We start from the raw sequence: 22570 nt of genomic DNA, 5'->3' as shown, positions 1-22570 counted from the left end.
AAAAGTGCAGCCTGCAACTCAAATAAAATGTTTTTCTACTACATACTTCTCCAGCGTCCTTCTACTTTTCAAAACAGTCTGCAAAGTCCTCTTCGGGATCTTCATCAGCTGCCTCGTCGCATTCTCCTTAATCTCGTCCACAGTCTGAAATCTCCTCCTTTCAACAACGATTTTAGCTTTGAGAAAAGCCAGAAGTCGCCAGAGCCAAATCTGGGCTGTAGGGGCTGAGACCTGGGTGATTCAATGTTTTGTCAAAAACCCTGCGAGCGTGAAGAATGGGCAGCGTTATCATGATGAAGCTGCCAGTCACCACTTGCCCACATGTGGTTTTTCTTACCGCATCCCTCAGCGGTGAAGAACGATGTAGTACTCCTTCGTTATTGTTTGGTAAATACAACGGTCACACAGTACCCACGCTCATTCAACGGTGTCTGCCGGACTGAGTTGTCCAGGGAGTGGCTGTTCAACATCATGATCACGGTCCTCTCTGGTGTGCAGGTTACATCAAGGCATGGACCAGTTCTCACTAATATTCACAATGGCTGGATACTTTCGGATAGACCTCGTACATCTTTCCAAGTGCCAGATCTATAATTGTTTAGGAATTATGGAGTGACCTACCTTTTCCTTGGAACTTGACTCCAATTTAGGCATCTATTGATGTCATGTTGTTATTAAAAATCAGATACAATATATTTATAGTAATTTTCAAGACAATATTGTAATGTAGTAATCTGATTTTTTGTTTGTATTTACTCTATAAAACTTTAATTATATAGTGCTTTTAGTATGGATGCAATGCCCTAATGCCTGCTCAGGCATTTAGCTCTAGGAGTCTGACCTCTATATTTTCTTTAAAAAATAAGAGCAAGGTCTTGTTTTAATCTGGCTACCCTAAATCACTAGCCAAAAAACAAAACAAAACAAGAACCTTATCTGTTTTCTATGCTTGCTAATCAAGAAAACTAACACCTGTATACACCAACCTGAGTGCAAGTGACGTGTGAGGTTACGTGATCTGAAGTGCTAGAGCGACTCTGTAACAATCTTCTGAAGATACCATGTAACGAACCTGGAATGGACAGAAGATTTAGTTTATCTTTAATTCTAAAATCCTTTATCTATGACATAATGAGAACTGATTGGTCAGCATCTAGCTGATTGATTGATTGTGGTAATTAATTCCCTGGTGACACAACAGCTTAGGTCATATGTCCCCGACAGCCACTAGCCAATTCAAACCTTCCCTGGGAGGGGCTTTACCACTGTACAAGACATTTCAATAACAGGCCGTGTCTGTTTGGATAAAAAATTCCCTGGCTAACATAGTAGGGCTCTGTCTAAAGATTAATGGACCCCTAGCAAGGCCATTTATATTACATGAGCTGTCAGATGATAAGCATTAACCTACAGGAACATAACTTTTAATATTTTATTTGGCTGACACCAGGATTTTATTCAGCACATAGGGAACCCCCATAACACAAGTGGTCAAACCAGAAAATGCCAAACAGTAATGAGAACACAAACACAGACAGTGTGGTTTAGCCTCTTCTGTATGGGGTCCCCTCTGTACTGAATAAAATCCTCTGGTGTTAGCCAAATAAAATATCAAAAGTGGCATCCCTGTAGTGAATATGTTAAGTCATGAAAAATTATCCCAAGTGCAGCAATAAAAGGAGGTGAGTGCACTTAGGTCTCCCTATAGTGGCAGTTAGGTAGGACCACATCAAGGGAGAAAGTGGTTAGAGCTAAGGTCTGATTCTGAAACTAAAAGCTTCAAAGTAAGTATTATTCTACTGTACTAGAGATAGGTGCCAACTCACACTTGAGTGATACATGTTTCACAGCTAAGACCTTGATCTTTTACTTTAATTCTTCAAAACATAGCAGCTCTAAAATTATGTCATAATAAAATATTCATGTTATGTATGAGCACCGTAGCTATTCTGCAGAAATGCTTGCTTACACAGTCAGCTTGTGACAAGAGATAGTTACACATAACACTACTTGGAAGTACCCGCCGTGTGTGGGTAACTTATTTAAAGTACTTATATCAGAAGAAATGTTTTGTACAGTACTGTAATAAGACTTAGTAAAGTACATCCATAATGCAATATAAGACATGAAATATCACAAAGTAATCTGAAAGGGTTGGGTGTAAGCCCATATGATATAATATGCTAAGATGAAGCTTATTATTTATTCTTTCCAACACACTCACCTCATCATGGATACTAATGCAGAAACGTCCTGAGATTTTGTACTTTGTAAACAGCCATCTCATACACACTAACATTATGTGAAGATAGTCCACAGCTGCCAAATAAAACAAGAAATGATTACACTTTAATGAAGACAAACAACTTAAAACTTAAAATCACACCATAAAATATATGTACTAAACCTACAGCTGGGTGACTGTCTTCTAGTAAATTTTATTGGCACAGTACAACCGTGTGAAAACCCCCACTAAAACAACTAACTAATGTAGTCAAGGATATAATAAAGAAACAAAATTTGCACAAATGGAAACAATACTAATGAAAGAAATTAGAGGAAGATTATATGTCAATATGAATAATTGAATAAACTGTAGTGTTCAACCTTTCTTGCATGAGTAGGCCGTATTAAATGGGTAACTGTGTATTCGTGGGCTGCACATTCACCTGAATGTGAATAAGCATAGGAAATAATATATACACATTAATAACATTGATTAATTATTAAGTATTAACCATGAAGGACTCATAATCAGATCCTTCCCGAAATAGTATTTCTTATAATTTAATTTTATTAAATATGCAGCAAAATTAATTTTATTTCTACTAGTTGCTGAGGTCTGCACTAAACCCTGGGGACCAAATGCAGGCCTCAAACAGACCTGGGCAGCCCTGCTTGAAAATATCTCGACAAAAATATACTTTTTCTTTGAATTTCAATTTAAAGGGATTTACCGTAACTAATCAGTCCTCTGAAACCCAAATGAATTTTTATTAAAATACTCAAGTGTCATTACAACCACTAATTACCCTGCAATCGAATCATGGACCATAGATTAAGAATCGGCATGCTCAGAAGTACCAATACTGTACTAAGATTTTCACAAGATTTAATTTTTGGCCAAAACTGCCAAAATATTAAGCATTATACCTTAGTAAATTTTCGACCAAAATATACTTTCCCATTGGAAATGGAATTTAAAGGGTTTATTAACTAAAACTTCCAAATAACACATTAACAAAATTTGCTTGGAATCCCATAGTTGGTGAGAAATTAGCAATGAAATAATAGAACTAAAATATACCAAGTGTCATTACTACCACTAATTACCCCTCAATCGAATCAGGACCATATACTGATATCAGCATGCTCAGTACCTATAATGTGATTTTCAACAAAATCATTTTGGCCAAAACTGTCAAACATAAGCCATACACCTTAGAAATTTTTGACCAAAATTTAAGGGTTTATCTAATAAAGCATTTACAGAATAACACATTAACACCAAAATCACACCTCGGAATCCCATAGTTGGCGAGTAATTAGCACTGAAATACAGTAATGTAATTTAAATCTTCCAAGCGTCACTACGATCACTAATTATGCCGTAATCCCAATCATGGACCATATATTCAGAATCAGCATGCTCAGGAGTATCTATACTGAGATTTTCAAAAAAATCTCAAAGTCAAGATTTTTGGCCCTAGACTCAGTGGTGCTCAACATTTTTGCATGAGTTAGCCACATTAGATAGGCAAGTGTTTTAATGTGAATAAGCACCGTAAATAATTTACACGATAATAACACTGATTATTAAGTACTGTATTAACCATGTATTGTAAACTGAAAGAAGGAATCATGATCAGAACAACTGTTACAGAAATAGTATTTGTTTATATTTAATTTCTATAAAATATGCAGTAAAATTAATTATATTTCTTCTAGTACTGAGGTTTCCAATTAAACCCACTGTTTGAGGTCCGCATGCGGCCCTCAAACAGTGGGTTGAGCACCCTTGTCATAAAATATGAAAAGAATCCATATTATAATGCTGAATTTATTGTGAGGAAACTAAAATTAACAAGCAGATGATGGAGATTATCACATTCTGGATCACGTGAAAATCTATGGGCATGTAAAAATATATTCCTTTGTAATTTAACTCACCTGAGCTCTGCACAACCCAGTTCACTCGGCTCGTCATGAATTGGTCATCAACATAATACGGTTCAAGAGGTCGTGTTATTCTAGCTCCGAGCACTGGCGTTCTGGGCTCCTCACACCTGGCTATAGCCTCCAAACAGTTGAACATGTGAGATTCTGAACCTCCGATCCATACAGGCGGCCTTTCAACAACATCATCAAAAGTGGCTTCGATGTTGTTCTTTCTGGCTTCCCACAACAATCTGTTTATCTAAGAATGAAAACAACTAATAAATCTTGTATGAAGAAAAAGCCTAGACCGTACACTGTGTGATAAAGAAATTGTGCACATGATCTTTGAAATAGAACTTGCTAAAAATGGAATAATGGTTATTAGAATTTTAGTGTATTACAGCACAGTATATATAGGCTCAGAAATATTGTACTATACAAGGAGCTTTATGAAGTGAACAAAGATGTTTCAAACAGAACAAAAGGGTGTGAGAGAAACAATAAAAACAATTAATAAATTTAGGCAAGGATATAATAAAGAAACAAAATTTGTACAATTGGAAACAAGAGGGCAATAAAGACAAATGAAAGGAAATTATATGGAGATTATACGGCAATATAAATAAATATTCAACTAAAAATTAACTTGTTTTGCAAAAAAGAAAGGATGGATTAATCCCGAGGTCTCATTTGCTAATTGAAACCCGACTAGTGGCATTGCCTCACTATGTCAGCTAAATCTAAGGGGCTACTGTCCAGTGTGGCCAATGAAAATAAGGCCTGGGGATTCATTAAAATATTAGGCATACCTTTCCCCTAAACAAGACACCCAAGGCCCCATAAGTCATTCACCCAAAGACAGTGTACTGCCATATCAGATACATTCTTGAAAGATGATCAAATGAATATTTCCACAAATTTTCAGGTACATCTCACTGGTAGTTTTAGATATTAGAACATTAAAAGCATTTTCAGCTTTCAGCAATGGTGGCCATCTTAGCATAGTCATTTTAGACAAAAAAATTAATTTATTCCACTAAAAATACAAGCTAAATGTGATCATTGGTTTTAGAAGAACAAAATTAAAGATTTTTAATCAAGAAACAAAGCCAATCACAGATGGAGTACAGACATATTTGTGAAATATGGCCAGACAAGATGTTCAAATATTTTATGACTGACACCTTTTCTAGGTGACTGTTGCCTACCAGCTATGGGTTCTGCATTATGCTTAAGTCTTCTCATATTTTAGAATACCTTCTTAACAAATGGATATCCTTCAGGACCCTTGTGTGAAGGTGAAGGTCAAAAGGATAAGACAATTATTGATTATAATAAATTTCTAAATCCCCACCACAACCAAAAGCCTGTGGTTTTGACCTGTTGTATTTAAGAAACCTAGAGAAAGGCAGGATGCCATAAAACTCACATTACAGGTAAAATTAAAACAAAATCACTTTAACCCTTAAATGACGGTGAGTTGTATAAATTGACTATTTACTCTGATAAGTGTATTACAGTATACAGAAATACCTCGCTACTCGCAACTCCATTTATCCGCAATTGATATTTTACCACCCCTATTTGATATTCACAAAGCATACCCCGCTTATTCACAAATTAAAAATTACAATACTACCTTACAGTAATATATCAAACTGGGCGGGCTAGCCACAGCTCTCACATTCCGAAGGCAAGGCCCACTTTACACGAGCGTTTTTGTTCCACGCATACTGTCTCATGCGGTTTAGAAATCAATGAAGTTCAATTGGACCATTCATATGAAGCATGCGAGTTAAAATTCACATGTGGAAGATGCTCACCCCACACCTGTACTTCCAACCCACAGAGTGAAAAAATACTCCAAACATTCTAGAATTTCTCATATGGCAATGGTAAATGCTAGTTTAAAATGTTCACACACACACACACACACTATGTTCATTTGTATTGTTTTTATATTATTGTAGTTATTTTATTATATTGTATGGAGTGTACTTAGTATAAAACAATATGCTATAAAATAAGAAATATGAAAACTTGAAGAGCATAGGTGTGTATGTGTGGGAGATGAACATGTGTGTGGACTTGACAGGTCGCCAAATTAATTATTCCTTAAGGTATGTCCGCCTACCTCTCCTCCTACCAGGCAATGCAGTGTTATTGTTATTTTTCAACTTGTAATTTTGAGTAGATATACATATTTTTAATAAATTCTTTCTCATCCTCTCCCTACTGGGCCAAGCTGTGAGCTGCATTATTGTTATACAGTATTTTTAACTTGTAATTTCAAGTAGATAAGCGTAATTTTTTTTAACAATTTTTTTACTGTTACATGCATAGAGAATGTCCAAAAAACAAACAATTATTATCATAAGATCAAAAACAAATGAAATAAAGATTCCTTACATGCACGTTACTAACTCCAAGGATTGTGAGTGGAGCGACCGAGGGAGTAGTGTTGGACAACTCAGTCATTCCAGTCTCCTGCGTGTAGTGAAACCATTGCTAGCTGGCAATGCGATATCTTTTTCTTTTCTTTTATTTATTAGCATTATTTTTATTCGTTCTTCACATTTACTGGTACTACAGTATACACACTACTCTGGTCCCTAAAAGCCTCTGATAATGAGGAGTGTACTGTACTGTATATTGAGAAAATGTGTTGAAAGTTGCTGGCTGGGAACACATCCCCCCTATTTACATTAATTCTTAGGGAGAAAATTGCCCTGATATTCACTAATTAGTTATACACAATAACTTTTAGGAATGCATCCCTTGCAATAACTGGGGTATTCCTGTATACTGTACTCATGTATAAGCCTATCTCATGTATTATCCGACCCTGATTTTCAGAAATACTACGGTAGGTATAATCCTAGACATATTTTGTAAAAAGACACCAGATTCTCACCAACATGTTTTGACCTTGATCACCACCACAACAGCTGATCCTATGAACAGTATTACCAATTCTGAAACTGAATTCCCACCAGTTATCAACTCAAATTTTTTAAATTTAGCTAGATTTACACCTAATACAGTACTAGCATTATCTGTACTGTACACTGTAACATCAAAACTTAAATTGTAAGCATATAAACAGCAACAATGAAAGGATAAACTGTAAACAGCAATAATCAAATAAAAAAAATATACAAGTTAATGTACACACTGTATCGCAGTCTCAGGAATGCTGGCTGCCTCCCCTTGACACTTGTCTACCCATAGCAATGGTGCTCCCATACTCTGCTGACATCCCCTCCACTGATCAGCATGCTAACTCTAGTATATAAAGAAAAGTTTATTCATTCCATTTATGTTTTGACCTTATAATAATTTCCTTTATCTTTTTTGCACGAGATATCATTTCTGAATTCACTTGGTGAATCTTCCACTTCTTCAATCTCAGCCTCACTCTTGATTCCCATAATATATACTGTATATATATTTTTTTTTCGATGTCAGGGCAACACTACTTTGGTGAGGGATCTTTCTGCTCAGTGTGTCACTGGAAATGACAACTACTGTACCTCCTCCATGACATGTGGAAGGAAAAGTGGTCTTGAATCACAATACTGTACAGTAATTCACTCGAGCATAAATCAGGGGCCATACTTAAAAATTATGGTGTGGAAAGATTCTGATTATAAGGATGATCACCATCATTGCAGGACAAAAGGTGCTCATCATCTATTTATGTTCACTGTCATTTAAGGGTTAAAGTCTTTTCTCGCTTTTTCTGTCAAAGTTAAAGATACACAGTTCAACAATCCTTAAAGTCTATATTACCTGTTTGCGAGATAATGGTTCTCCAGTAAAAGGATAATTCATGTCAATGGCTTGTTCTTCTCCTTGCTGATTAAGGCACCATCCTTTTTGTCCTTTGGTAGTAGCAAATAAATTTTCAGCACGTTCCTTAATTTCTGCATCGGACATCTTTGGGTTAAACTGCTTCAGGAGACGTTGAGTGAAGCGGAGACCAGCCCCATAAATTCGTCCATAATTGATAACCTTAACAAAAACACCATGGCACCTTAACTACCTTATACAGCAAAACATTTTAGATAATAATTTTCAGACAATACATCAAATTCTCTTGTTGTAATCATAAAACCTGACCCAGGAAACATATAAAAATGTGTACAATAAACTCTTTAAAAAAAAAAATTTAATTCTCAAAAAGTTTACATACCTTTACATCAGAAACAGACAGAGAGAGAGAGACTAATATGCTACTAACCTTGGCATGGTCTCGTGATATCCCTGCATTCCTTGCTGTGTGGCTATGCAAGTCTGTCCCATCACTCTTTTTACCCTGTAACGTCATCCAGCCCAAAGCTGTGGCTCCATGTTCACCAGAGAAGTAAGCATCACCAAGAACTGCAGCAATCCATAGTTCCTGAGAGTCTACATCAGCTCCAACAAATTTATAACCTGTAAAAGATAGCTGCATAACTTCCTATACAGTACTGCACTAAAAACTTGATATTGGTTAGTTAACTTTGTGTTGATAACAAACCTGATCAACAATAAGAGTAAGTCACACAGGGCTATTAGGAAGCCTTTATTGTACCAGTAATTCAATTTAATAGTTTCCTCGTTAACTGTATTTCTTTTCTAAATCTTCTGAAAAGCTGAATTAACTTTCACATATATTGTACTGTAGCTAAAACAACTATCTGTGGATACTCTGTGGGAAACAATATGAGACCATGGATGATAAATTTTGGTATATGAGAGCTGTCACTTGTCACCCCACCTGCACAGATAGTTGTTTTAGCTACTTTACCTGTATCTCAGATCACAGAGGATTGGTATTAGTAATGAAAGATAACATGTAAGATAGAAGAGTAACAGACTGAAAGTAACTCACATTACAATGTGAGTTACAGAACGAGAAAAAAGTAAATAACTGATAAATTACCCTGTATATGAAATTCTAAAACTTGATTTAGACAAACTGTCACCCAGGTAATAAAACTTATTGACACAGTCCAGGGACATATCCCTAATATTGAGTTTCTCCAGCCTTGCTAGTGTGATCAATTATAAAAATTCATCATTTCAATATTTATCCTGAACCTTTTACCCCTAACATCATCCAGAAATATTCAGTGCTGAACTTAAAGTAAATATTATATGATCCATATTCCACAGGTTGTTGTGAGCACCTAACTTGAATAAATCTGCCTGTTCATTCTATAATTAGGATATACCATAAGGAAGAGATAGATTTATGAAAAATATGTAGCATTTGAATTTTGTAAGCCAAATCTTCATTACTTCTCATTCTCAACTGTTCTAGACAAGAGAATATTACACGCTGGGCAAATGACATTTGTAGCTTTGATTCTAAGATTAATCTATACTGAACTGTTTTACAAAATATAAAAAACATTACCTGGAGGTGCTTCAACCATAGCCTTGAGTTCTGAGCCAATACGATCACTATAGGCATTGGAGGCAGTCATCCACGTGCGCTCAACAGCACGTCTAGTAATAGTCCCTGCAGTGACTACCATAGGCACAATCACTCCATATTTGCCAGTCTTTTGATAGCCATCTGTCCAAAGAGTGTTTGAAGTTCAAAACTGGAATATTATAACAGCCACACAATACACTCAAAAATATATACTTAATATAATACTGGACAGACAATGAAATATGGGGAAAGTTTTTTATTGGTGAAAAGTTTTTGTTGAAGAAATTTCTTTACTGTACTGGAAAAACTGGAGGATTGATATTCAAAATATCATTCTATAACCAGATAGCTCATGTATTGTCACACTGTGTTTTCCAGTCTGACTACAAGGAAACTTTAAATACTGGCAGCTAGATTGCTTTTATGCATCAGGACATATTAGCAACACTAATAATTTCCAGTAAGTTAGAAAATATGTTATTGCAAAGTTAATCACTGTACCATTGATATTTGCTTCTGCTATAGTAAATAAAGAAATAACTGGTTTTAAAATTTTGAATATTTTAGACATTTCCCTGTTGAGTAAAGTGAAAAAAAAAGTACATGTACTAAATTGTGGAACCCCATACCTGCTGAAGTAACAGACGGAGGCAGATTGTGATGGTCGTGCCAGACAACCATCTGGGACTTTATACGATCTCGGTTATTCTTCCAATAAGACAAGGTTTTAGTGGTCTTCAATACAAGCTCTGCAAGATCTCCAAAGTGGCTGCTTAATGTCTTGTCCTCAATTTTATTCAAGAAATCTTTAGCTAAAGGGTTTCCAACACGATTTGAGGCACCATCTTTGTGTGGTAGTGGAACAAAAGCCACACCAGGAATACCAATATCCCTTAACCTCTCTTCCTGCTTACTTTCTTGTTTGGGTGTTTTAACATTCTTAGTCTGATTTTGAGAACATAACTCCCAGTCTTCTTCATTAACTAACAAGCTATAATTATCTGTTTCAGAGAGTTCTGTTTGGTCCTCAGGATATTCTTTCTTACCAGAACACATTTCATACAATGCCTTAATAGGAAAACATGGTGAATCTTTAATAGTATTATTATCAACTGGAGGAATTTTAGACTGGGGTATCTCGTTAATGCTATTGTATAGTGGTTTCAGGTAACCCCACCCATAATGCCTTTCATAATGAAGTGGAAGGCCATCCCAAGTGAGTCTTAGTAACTTTGGTACAACCTGAAGACCTGTGCTCATGTTTTCTGGTTCAGGGGTGCCCTCTCTTTCACCAGTACGAGCACAGAGCTTTCTGTACCAATTTGGATAACCAGGTAATTTCTTTACTCTTCCTTTAGGTACTGACCAATCAAGGTTCCATAACCAAGGGTCCTTCTCATATTGTTTATTTTCCATGTAACCAAGAGCTGTCTGAACTTGTTTTACCAGTTCTTTGTTTAATAATTCTTCTATATGACGGAACTCTGATTCTGCTGCTGTAACATACTTATCCCAATTTTCTGTAACTGGGAGGAATGTCAACCCCATTTCTAACATTCCAGCAAATGTAACAGGATGAGGAAATCTGTCAAAGAATAATGGTAAGAGTTTGACCAAGACCATTTGTGTTGCTTTCACATCATTGGCACAATATTTCATAAGATTTTGAAAGTCATTGCGGACATCCTCTAATTTGCCTTTCACAAATACATCTCTAGTGCTCTTCTTGAGATCTTCTGCACGACAATAAAATTTGTAGACCTCATTAAGGCTGTTCTGGCATCCAACAAACATCCATGGGAGCCTGATTTTCTTATCACTATTTTTGTTCTTCATTACCAATGTTCGTTGTTCTGATACTAAGCCACTTGCAGCAATGTGTAGTGACATGGTGTCTACAAAGCGTAGGGAAGTCCCCTCCATAAAGTACTGTTCACGAACTCTAATTCGATCATAACTTACATTGTGGCCAACAACCACTCGAGGAACATCTCTGTTTTCATGGTGTTGGGAGGTGTCAGAGCTCTGAAGTGGAATGAGGTCTTCTAAAGTAAAACTATCACTATGTTCCTTCTCAGGATGAACCAGGCACTGGCTGCACCAAGAATACCAATATTTATCAGATACAGCAGTGGCCAATGTTGGTTGACTGCCCTCCTTCACACAAACTTCCACATCAAAAACAATGGCATGACAGTCTGGGAAGTCCACCTGTGTGTAGGTGCCATCAGAATTGTACCGAGTCCATCCTGGATAAAAGTGCCACTCACTGGGAAAATATGGAAGGTCTGCTCCTACCAGTTGATTTAACAAATCTTTATATGGAGCACACTGTTCCTCAGCAATAACACGGAAATGTTGGTCTAGATCAGGGTCCTCTAGTGGAGGTAATTTTAAGTCATAATCTGGGATGACTGATGACTCCTTATTCCATAGCCCATGTGCTTGTAAATGATCTCTGCTTCTCTCAAGATCCTCTTGTGCTTCCTGAGCATCCTTTGGTGTAACTGTACTAAATATCTGATCAGCGAGAGAAGAAGAGAGTGTTTGTATACCAATTGCATTCTTACAATATGATGAAGAACACTGTCCAGGCAAAGAATCATTTGTACATGTGTCTTCACCTTTCTTATCCTCCTTTAATCCTAGAGAAAATTTATTGTACTTTTTATTAGGGCTTCCTGTTTCACCTGCTTCTGATGGTTTGTTAGTCTGGTGTGAATCTGTGTTAACCTGAGTCTTCTCACCATCCTCTTCAGTAGACATCCCTCTAACATCTACCTTTTTACTGTTTCTTTCACTTCCAAATACAATGATTTTCTTTTTTTTCGTAAAAATATCTGTTGAGCATGACTTTTTCCTAGTGTACGTGATCCTAGTCTTATATGTATTTTTAAGGAATTTTTCGTCTTTTCCATGAACATCAGGTCTCCCATTAGAAAGTGAATTTAATGATTCCTTAGGTAGAAGGCTACCAACTGTTTCCGTGTTGACCTTTTGGCCATCCTTATACATATCTCGTCGTAAATTTCCAAGCACCTCATTAACAGATGTGATCCCAATGGCTGGAGTTGGACCCTGTTTAATTTCATTTTCATACACTTTTGTTTCATTTTGGATCAAACTGGAAGAGTCTTTGGAAGCTAACTCATCATTATCTGATATATGCACTGAATTTTGGTTGATATACTTGTACGATTCCTCATTTTCTGGAGAATAATCAGACAACTGACCAATATGTACATTTGAAAACTCAGAGCCGTGTTCTGTATCATAATGTTTTTCAATATCAATGTTTTTTTCTATGGGCTTTTTAATAGTGGATTTGTGTCTCTGTATGAAGTGATGTAAGTTCACATAGCTCATACATCGCCCAACACTGGCTTCATGTCCAGGGGAACACAATGAACAATAAAGTGGAGGTAGAATTTTTCTGAGCTGCAACACAGCAGCCATAATATTCTTCCCCATTCCCACCTGAAAAAGAATAACACTATATTGTGTACTCCCTGTACAGTATACTGTACATGCATATAAGGTAATTCCGAAAATTAACATGAGTTTGACTAAGAAAATTATATCCTATCAAAAAGGAAAATTCATGGAAATCTTGCTCTATCAGATGCCCTTTGTTCAGTGAATTAAAGCCAAGAATCCTGGAATCCTGCATTTTAATAAGAATGAACCACTGAGAACTGCACCATATTTTAGATCGCTCAGAACACTTTTTGGAGACTGGAATGACGCCACAAGCTTAAAAAAACTTAAGAGATTAGGTGTCGTCGTCCATAAGCCTCTTAATTGCTCGAAATTCACTAATACAGTAGTGCAAGTGTCACAAGTCATGTGTCAGAGAGAACTGACTACAATTTAAAAATTTGAGCGCCTGACGAACTGCCAATATCACCAGGAGGTTTGTAACGACCCCGTTCATTGGCTCGCTAGATAGATGTGACAGCTCATTGGAGGAGAAAAAAAACTTCAAATATATTGGCCGTTGATTCTATGGCAAACATACGAACAAACATCTCATGACACGTAAGTCACTGCGACCACGCCCATGGCTCAGTCGTTGCTGAGTGAGGGGAGTGGGAGCGTGTCACGCGCAGTTCCTTTGAACGTGCATGCGGTATTATACTGTAGTATAACGTATAAAAAAGGGGTATTTTTATAGTAGTTCACACAACTTTCCTACCCCAAATCTAATATCATATTCGAAAAATACATCTAATTTTAAGATAATTTTCTTCTACTGCATTACCGTTGGAAACGTATAATAACGGAGATAGCGTATGCCAAATCTTTCTCTATTTTCATCCAATAATCTTCAGCCATTATTGCCTACCCGACCACCGACTCAGCGTATTCCCTTCATAAACCGTCATGCACATGCGTTCCCGTACACGTCACGCAGCCACTCAAAGAGTTTTTTTTTGCCATCAATTAAAATAAATTGTGGTTTCTGCTTTTAGAATTTGTATTTTTTGACCAATCAGATTCGATTGTGATTTTGGGTCTCTCATAATAACGAATTTCAAATTTATTTCCGACCAGGGAAATCTGTGATGGGCGTCACTTCAATTCTATGGAGTTAATTGCGAATTTTGGGGAAAAAACTAACAAGCAATCACATTTTTTAGATCTCATGGTATTCTCCCGACCTCAGTAAAGTGTCCTAAGTGTAAGAACGAGTGTAAATATCGTCAAGACAACATAGTTAACATTGTAGTAACCAAAGTTAAGCGACAATCAGCGTCAGCCACCTGTACTGATCTCAGAATCCGACGACGAACCAGAACCAGGTCAATAAGGTAAGAAATACAGGTAACAGTGATTCCCTCATATGGTGAGAGTTTGGTTACGTAAAATCACCATGAGAGTTAGGTTAGGTTAGGTCAGGTTAGGTTAGATTATGTTAGGTCAGGTTAGGTTAGATTATGTCATCCCAAAAAAGTTTAGGTTAGGTTTATATGTTTTTCTAGTGTTTTTTGGTGTATTTTGTATTCACTTGGCCATGATTTTTGTCAGAAAACGACCCACTCAACACCCCGGTTCCCAACAGGATCCCCAATCTCTGTTGAGGATAGAAGGGGTGGAAAAGCAGTGTGTTCTTGCTAGACTCATTGGCAGCATTAACCTACACATTAACCCCAAAATAGACCAATCAGTGCCGAATTAAAGGTAAGAAAGTTTTACACATTCCAGCTTTGAAAATATTATGTCAATCACAGATAGAGTTACTTACCAAACTAAATTAAATCAAATAAAAAACTTTCGAGTAAGGGATTTTGAAACTACACTCAAGAGGCTTGTTTGTTGTGGCTCCTCGTCTGGTCACATTAAATGAATCCCTATGAATACTTATTTCTTATCCATCTATCTCTATAACTATATATAACAATTTGAAGATTTTTTTTAATTCTTGATAAAATCGTTTTATTTATGTGTTATAAAATAGCGAATATATTACTGCATTTGTCATGAATATAAGATAAACTCACTAAGATGAATCTGAACCCGTAACACAACAACAGTACCAAGTGTGTGTGGGTCTGGTGCACACATTCTCTCTACTGTTAATAACCAACTATTGTTCCCTTTGGTAATATAGAGCAAGAGAAGTAATATCTAAGCAAGTATGGGTCGTTACTCCAGTGAATCAGATAGTGAACGAACAAGTAGAAGAAGAAGGAGAAGCCGGTATGATAAATGTTCAGTTTAGTCAAATGGTTAAGCACTGCTAAGCACGTTGATTATTTTTTTTAATTCATTATTTCCATCATTTAACAATTTGCTAACCATTTAGGTGTTTGATATGTTCTTTGTGGCTTTGAGTAATTAATCCGAAAACAGGGGTAAAGGATTTAAGCATGATAAAGAACATTTTAATGCAGTTTTTCATGCTGAATGCATCGCTTGGTGATATTAAAAGTTTAGAGAAATGTATAATTAATGAATTATGACTATTCCTACCCTGTTAATATTGATCTCGTCAAAAGTGGGCAGGGCTTCAAAGCAGAGAGGGAATGTGAGGTATAAAGCATAATTAAAACCTAACCCAATCAATCATCATTGTGCTCTCCTACTGGATTATTATTCCACAAACACTGACATATGATTTAGGCTCATAAGCCAGTGTTTTGGAAATATTAACCTTGCTTTGTTGTGAACTTCATTATCCAATGATAGTATAAGAGGAACCCTGTGATGGTTGGTGGGCTCACATTGAAGAACACCCTCCTCACCTCTGACCTGGGCTGGAGATTGAACCCAGTGCAGTGTTCTGGTACCTCCTCCTGTCTGAATGTTCTCCTTACTAATTATGCTCATGTCCTATGCCTCTCAGACTGTGGTGCCGTATGTGACTGTGTACAGTATTACCAGACAGCTCCCCGGTTAGGTTAGGTCTTGGCATAAAATCATGCATGCCTTTGTTCACATTTGGTGAGATTGGAAGCTTCCTGAATTACCAGGTACAGTACTGTTAAATAATTTATCGTTCATAAATTGAACCAAACTACTATGCTGTAGTGTCCCGAGGTAGAGGGGCACTTGGAGAACATTTAGGTGGAGCCTTGGTGATGAAAGCAGGCAAAAAAACTGAAGCTAATCTATGCAAAGTTTTTGGTCGTGGCCGGAACGAGGACTGGCTAAACTCTGAGCCCACGTGGCATGGGGATGCTACCAGTGGACTGTATTGGACATGACCGCTGGTCTGCTGGGGATGTTATCATGGACTGTAAATGAATCAGCCGCTGGCTCACACAAAACTTTTTCTACCTGATTGCGTTCGGCTCAACCCATTTTCCAGTGAATCTTAATTCTGTGTTAACCGATACCGGGTAGTAATAAAAAACAGTGTTCAAGGGAATCCACATGGAACATACCAGCATTAAGTGAGGGGGCAGTGTACCAATGCCTAGAATTTTTCATTTTAATCCTTGCATGTAAGTACAGTATTTAACCAATTTCATATGCTATTTTTTTTTATTCTATGTATTAATTTTTACATATGCTGTACACTACTACATTTAGTAATATTTCTGTTGAACATACCTATATAGAAAATTAAATTTATTTAAAGATCTCGTAGTAGCAGCAGTACAAGTTCCAAGAGTCGCCACCGCCGTCATAAGAAGTCACGGAGACACAGGCGATACTCCAGCAGCCGGTCTCGCAGCCGTTCTCGTAGTCCATCAAACAGTCATAGGTAAGTTGAGTGTACTGAATTGAATCTTGAATGTAAAAAGAATTTCATTATATCAAGATATAGAAGGGATTCTGCTAGGTAGCTTAATGTTATGATTAATCTTATTAAGTGGAACCATAATACAGTATAATGGTTGAGCCAAATGTTCTGTAATGACTGGCTCTAAGATCCCCAAGGTTTTCATATGCTTAAGCACTACACAGGAAGATTGTACAACTTGTCAACTGCACTAGCTCACCATTACCCTGATGAACATCCAGGTTTCCAATTACTGCTGGGTAGACAGAAACAAATGGCACAAAAGAAACTTGCCCAGGAATTGAACTTGGGGCTACTCTCTTGTGAGGCGATTATGCTGACCATTATGTCACAGGTCATAATTGTGAAACAGTGTTATAAAAAGAGCAAATTAGAACAAAGAGATAGGAAACTCATAATGATAGCATGTCATGGCTATTTTTTACATCTTAAGTAGGATTTCAATTAATATAAATTTGTACTTGGGTGCATGTTACAGTATGGCCCTATGTATGCTAACCTTTTATGCTGAGCAGGTCCCGTTCGATAAGTCGAGATCGAGACCGTCACAGGCGTCGTCGCAGCCCTACTCGTTCTCGATCAAGATCAAGATCCAGTCGGAAACATAAAAAATCCAAGCATAAGCATAGAAGACGCAGCTCCAGGTATGGTACACATATAATTGGTTTGGTCTAGCAATTTTATGGACTGCTGTATTGTTTCTGTAGCTTTATGGATAAATGACCTGAACAGATGGTATCATAAATGTAAAATGAAGGAAAGAATGAGTTTTTCCAGGCCTCAGCAGTTCAGTGTTTATTCAATTATCATGAATTCTCTTTTGTACATGTGACGAGTTAACCATTAAGTCTATTCTTGTGATCACTTACCCATTAAGTCTGTACATATGAGCAGTTACCCACTAAGTCTGTACAGTATGCAAAAATACATATAGAGGGAGTGATTACAGTGAGGATTGCCTGTATTTTAATTCAGTTCAGATTGAAGGCATGAAGTTTAACTGAGTAAAGAAAGCAATTGCATTTTAAGATAATGAGGGAGAGTTTGTGTTGCTCTTGTGTTGGCCAACCGGCACCTTACAAGAAGGGCTTGCAAGACGGAAAAAACACAACTCCCTCATTATTTAAGTCTGGGATGTACAGTATAACACTTTTTTTTTTTTTTTTAGTTCTGATTCAGATCGAAGTGAAAAGTATTCAAAGTCTCGGTCAGCTAGAAGTAGCGTGGATCGTGATCGGAGTAGCAGAGGTTCTACCAAGGACCGTGATAGAAGAGATAGAGACAGGGACAGAGATAAAGAGAAAGAGAAGGAGAGGGATAAGGTTCTTAGTCCTGTACCTGAAGAACCAAAGTCTGCTAAGAAAGGTATGGCATTTGACATATGATTTTGTCTTCCAGTTTGCCCCTTGTTACCTATTAAGCATCAGCCATTAATTATTGTAACGTATTCCTAAGTAACACATGTAGAAACTGCTTTACCAATCAGAAATTTATGTAGAAACTGCTTCCCCAATCAAAACTCAAGCTAAAACTGCTCTATCAAACCAGTCATTGAAAATTTCTCATTGATGAGGACTCTCCTTCCCTGTCTTGCTGAAGTATTTTCTTTATGTAATTCTCCTCTTTATAAATTCTTCTCTTCTCTAGGTGACTAATTCCTGCGTAATCTTCCACATAATCCCATCTCTGTCTGTAAAAACATTCACCTCTTCCCTTTGCACTTGACTAATCCTAGGCATCTGTGCTGTGGATGTTCTATAGATAGTGTACTTAATACTGTATTGAAATATCATTGCCACATGGGTGCCTTTTTGAGGGAATTTAATAATTGATTACAGCTCATTTTGTAATTATGTATTATGCTTATTACTCTAGTTCTTTAAAAAGCTAATTGATGATTAAAATCACAAACTCTTTACTGTGATTTTTCATTTTCTCTATAGAAATGTCAGAATCTGAGAAAATTGCCTATTCAAAGGCCATAGAGGAAATTGGAGAAGATGGATTTGTTCAGCAGACCTTTAAGTCCAGCCGAGGTGAGAAAGCAGCTCCAAAGAACCAAGCTGACACCAAAAATGGAGATGAATTCAACTTTGGAACACAGGCAGAATTGTCTGCAAGGGCTGGAAAGTTTATTCCTCTGAGTGATGACAGTCTGTTTAGTCCACATGTAAGTGTCATATGATTGCTGTAAATTCTGTAATGGGTGAAACTTTGATTTTGTACCTGACACAACAGGTATACTCTTGAGCAGGAAGGATGGCATGAATACACAGAGATAAAAGAGAGAGCACTGCACTTCAACTAAACATGAAGTGAGACACGCGGTCTGAAGTGGATGCAGGAGGAAGTGGGGGTGATGTAATGCCACCGCAACCGACTCCGAGGTGTGCACAATTTGAATTTTCGATCGTACTATTTTTTGCATAAGTGAAAATCCCTTTCAGATAGCAATAAATAGGTGTATGAATAGAACTTTAATATAGCATTCATTTGTATAGTAAGGGATACCTGTACAGTACTCCTTATACTGTATTGAGTTTTCCTTTTATTTTGAATGTATTTCAACATTTATATAAAGTTACTTAAAATTTAAAGCGCTAATTCTTTTTGTGCACAGCGGAGGTAGCCACAGATTTGTATTAGAACATAAGAAAATAAGGAGTCTGCAATAGGCCGGTTGGCTTGTGCATGGCAGCTCCTGTCGAGAGTTACTACCACTCTCTGTCATCCATGAATCTATCTAGCCTCCTTTTGAAACTTTCCAGAGTTCCCGCACTTACTACAAAGTTGCTAAGCTTGTTCCACTCGTCCACCACCCTATTTGTGAACCAGTTTCTTTGTATCTCCCTCCTAAACCTAAACTTATCCAACTTGAATCCGTTGCTCCGAGTCCTATCCTGCTCGGATATTATAGATTATAAGAACTTTATCTATATCCCCTTTATTGATTCCTTTCACCCACTTAAATACTTCTATCATATCTCCCCGCACTCTTCGTCTTTCTAGGGAATGCAAGTTAAGTTTCTTTAACCTATCCTGATATGGAAGGTTTCTAAGTCCCGGAATCATTTTTGTCATTCTTCGCTGCACCGACTCTAGTGAATTTATATCCATTCTATAATACGGGCACCAGAACTGAACCGCATAATCGAGGTGCGGCCTGACTAGCGCAAGATATAGTTGCAATAAGACCTCTGCACTCTTGTTACTTACACTTCTAGATATAAAACCCAATACTCTGTTTGCCTTATTTCGAACATTAACGCATTGTTTTCTAGGCCGTAGGTCCGGGCTTACAAGTACCCCTAGGTCTCTTTCACAAGTCGACTTCTCTAGGTTGATGTTGTTAAGGCTGTATACATTTTCAGTATTTGTTCTTCCAATATTAAGTACGCTGCACTTGCTGGTGTTGAATTTCATTTGCCATTTTTCAGACCACCCCTGCAGTTTATTTAGATCCTCCTGTAATGCATTTGCATCCTGCCCTGAATTAATCTGCCGCCCTATTTTGGTGTCATCCGCAAACTTGCTTATGTCACTGCTGATCCTAGTATCTAGATCGTTTATGTAGATTATGAACAAGAGTGGGCCTAGTACTGACCCCCTGGGGAACCCCACTGGTTACACGGCCCCACTCAGATTTAACACCATCTACGCTGACCCTCTGCATTCTATCGGTGAGCCATGATTTTATCCGATTTAAAACTTTCCCCTCGATACCGTGAGCCTTAATTTTTCTCAGAAGCCTCTGATGCGATACTCTGTCAAATGCTTGGTGTAAGGATTAAAATAATTTATTCAGTATCTACTGTACATAAAGCAAATTTCCGAAGATAGATATTAATGATTGACCTCAAATAATAAAAATTATTTAGTAAAGAACATGGTTATAGAATGTACAGTACTTACTAATCTGACAGTTTCTTGTCTGTAAATATTATATGATTATTAATTTCTATTCTCTTCATTGTTGGTTCTCCTTTGTGCTGTCAGTACAGTATCATTGTGGACCCAAATGCAGTGTATGAATAGAAACCTTGTAACATGGGCAGTAAAGTCACTGACTGGCTAACTTAGTTTAGTGAAGGGGCCCCACCAAATTCGCGGATTTTTATTTTGCGGTTCTCTATTATTCGCGGATGATACTCTGGATGTACCCAAGAATGTCTGTGGGTAGTTTTAAAGTTGCCGGCATTTTTGTGGCTGGGATAGGGAGCCATTCATTCTAGAGACAGTAATTTCATTTACCTGTATTGTAAATGTGTGTGTATGTGTGTGCAGACACACACACACACATATGCAAAACACACAAAAATATTGGGAAAATTCTCTTATAAATTATCAGAAACAAATTTATTAAAAATGTGAGTCTACACTCAAGTCCGTGCTTTATTAATAAAGCACGGACTTGACGGACTCATATTTTTAATAAATTTGTTTCCTAGAGTATTTTCCCATTATTATTTATTTGTGTGTGTCTACACACACACATACGTATATATACAATACAGGTAAAAGAAAAGAAATAATTGTCCTAAGGGCAAACGCATAAAGGGAAAATACATTTCTTTGTACACAAGTAAAACTATCCCCCCCCCCTTATTATTATTCACGGATTTGGCAATTCACGGCCATTTTGAGAACCTAACTCCTGTGAATTTCGGGAGCCCCCTCTGTATCGGTTATATAAATAGGTTGGGGATCTGGACACACACAAAGTACGTAAGATCATTGACAAATTTTATATTAACACTTGTACAGTATAATCTTAAACCAATCAAATTTCTTTCCCCAGCTGTTTGGTGATCCAGAGGAGCGAGAAGAAAAGTATCTGCGTAGGATTTTCTCACTTCGTCAGAAAGCTCTGTTAGGAGAGCCAATATAAACTTAGGTATGACTAGAACTGCAACTGGATAAAATCTAAAACTTACTTCAGAACATGAAGTTAATCCCATCACTGTCATAACTGCAGACATTTAGTTTCCTTCATATTTTGTACAAATTAGAGAGAAAATGTTTATGGTGGTCTGTAAAATTAGGGGTGCCCTTGTATTTAATAAAAAAAAAGTCCAAATATAGTTCAGTAATAATTCAAGTTACATGTTTACCTGTATGAATAGCATGCTTTCAGAGCTTTTGCATGTAAAGTGTCAAGTTTTTTATTATAAATATCTTAAGATAATACTTCGCACCTTTTTGTACATGATACTTACAGTACACTATGACTTGTGTACCTTGATGAATAATTAGATATGGTAATTTTATAAAGAGATTTCAATTTTCATTGTTTTATATTCCAATACAGTACAGTATAATACTCATTTAAAGAAAATGAGATGTCAAATTTAATGAGATTGAACTCAGTTTATATTGTGAAAGATGTATATTCTTGTATGACTAAACCATAGGCCAGGGTTACCAAACTGAATTTCAAGTGGCCCTCATCTCCCTGGTAGGAATGTTAGCAAACCTCTGGTGAAGAGACAGGTTGATAAAAAAAATTTTTTGCTATAGCACCAATCAAACTTAATCTAGCTTATTTTTTATTTGATTAGGCACATGTATATGGATCTGGTATTCTTGGCCAATGTGATGCAACATTTAAATTAGCTTCAAGCTTTAGTTGCTAGGGTGAGATAAGCTCATATGATGTTTTTAGAAGTCAAGGCATTTGAAACAAAGTTTCTTGTCTTCTTGAAGCAACTAAGAGAAAGTAACAGGTCACACTTCCAATG

General features: G+C 36.9%; 2 protein-coding genes across 3 annotated transcripts; one reads left to right on the top strand and one right to left on the bottom strand.

The window, feature by feature from the left end:
* Positions 1-1009: 1009 nt before the first annotated feature.
* Positions 1010-14922, bottom strand: LOC121864022 (DNA polymerase subunit gamma-1-like). Of its 2 annotated transcripts, XM_042362899.1 has the most exons (9): positions 14897-14922; positions 14829-14863; positions 10213-13060; positions 9563-9724; positions 8402-8595; positions 7951-8172; positions 4171-4417; positions 2225-2319; positions 1010-1072 (listed from the first exon to the last, which is right to left on the bottom strand). In XM_042362899.1, the coding sequence occupies exons 3-9, from the start codon at positions 13052-13054 to the stop codon at positions 1010-1012; spliced, it is 3825 nt and encodes a 1274-aa protein (XP_042218833.1). In that variant the 5' UTR covers positions 13055-13060; positions 14829-14863; positions 14897-14922. The 2 variants fall into 2 exon arrangements, with proteins under 2 accessions (XP_042218833.1, XP_042218835.1); XM_042362901.1 differs by lacking the exons at positions 7951-8172; positions 14897-14922 and having other exon boundaries at positions 14829-14866.
* Positions 14923-15098: 176 nt separating this feature from the next.
* Positions 15099-22115, top strand: LOC121864024 (serine/Arginine-related protein 53-like). The gene is made up of 6 exons (XM_042362905.1): positions 15099-15283; positions 16668-16793; positions 17348-17476; positions 18001-18197; positions 18776-19002; positions 21631-22115. Exons 1-6 carry the CDS (start codon positions 15222-15224, stop codon positions 21718-21720), a joined length of 831 nt encoding a protein of 276 aa, XP_042218839.1. The 5' UTR covers positions 15099-15221; the 3' UTR covers positions 21721-22115.
* The last annotated feature ends 455 nt before the right edge of the window (positions 22116-22570 follow it).

Source organism: Homarus americanus, unplaced genomic scaffold, assembly GCF_018991925.1.
Source record: "Homarus americanus isolate GMGI-L3 unplaced genomic scaffold, GMGI_Hamer_2.0 scaffold36849, whole genome shotgun sequence".
In the NCBI taxonomy this organism is placed as follows: Eukaryota; Metazoa; Arthropoda; class Malacostraca; order Decapoda; family Nephropidae; genus Homarus; species Homarus americanus.
Note: the sequence above shows the minus strand (reverse complement) of the source record. Positions and strands in the feature narration are given on the sequence as shown.

Coding starts and splice junctions, on each gene's coding strand:
- LOC121864022 (XM_042362899.1), bottom strand. CDS start 13,054: ATGGGGAAGAATATTATGGCTGCTGTGTTGCAGCTCAGAAAAATTCTA. Junction 9,725..10,212: donor TCCGTCTGTTACTTCAGCAG/GTATGGGGTTCC, acceptor CTCTTTGGACAG/ATGGCTATCAAAAGACTGGC. Junction 4,418..7,950: donor AACCATTATCTCGCAAACAG/GTAATATAGACT, acceptor TTTCATTCTTAG/ATAAACAGATTGTTGTGGGA.
- LOC121864024 (XM_042362905.1), top strand. CDS start 15,222: ATGGGTCGTTACTCCAGTGAATCAGATAGTGAACGAACAAGTAGAAGA. Junction 15,284..16,667: donor AGAAGAAGAAGGAGAAGCCG/GTATGATAAATG, acceptor ATTTATTTAAAG/ATCTCGTAGTAGCAGCAGTA. Junction 19,003..21,630: donor ACAGTCTGTTTAGTCCACAT/GTAAGTGTCATA, acceptor TTCTTTCCCCAG/CTGTTTGGTGATCCAGAGGA.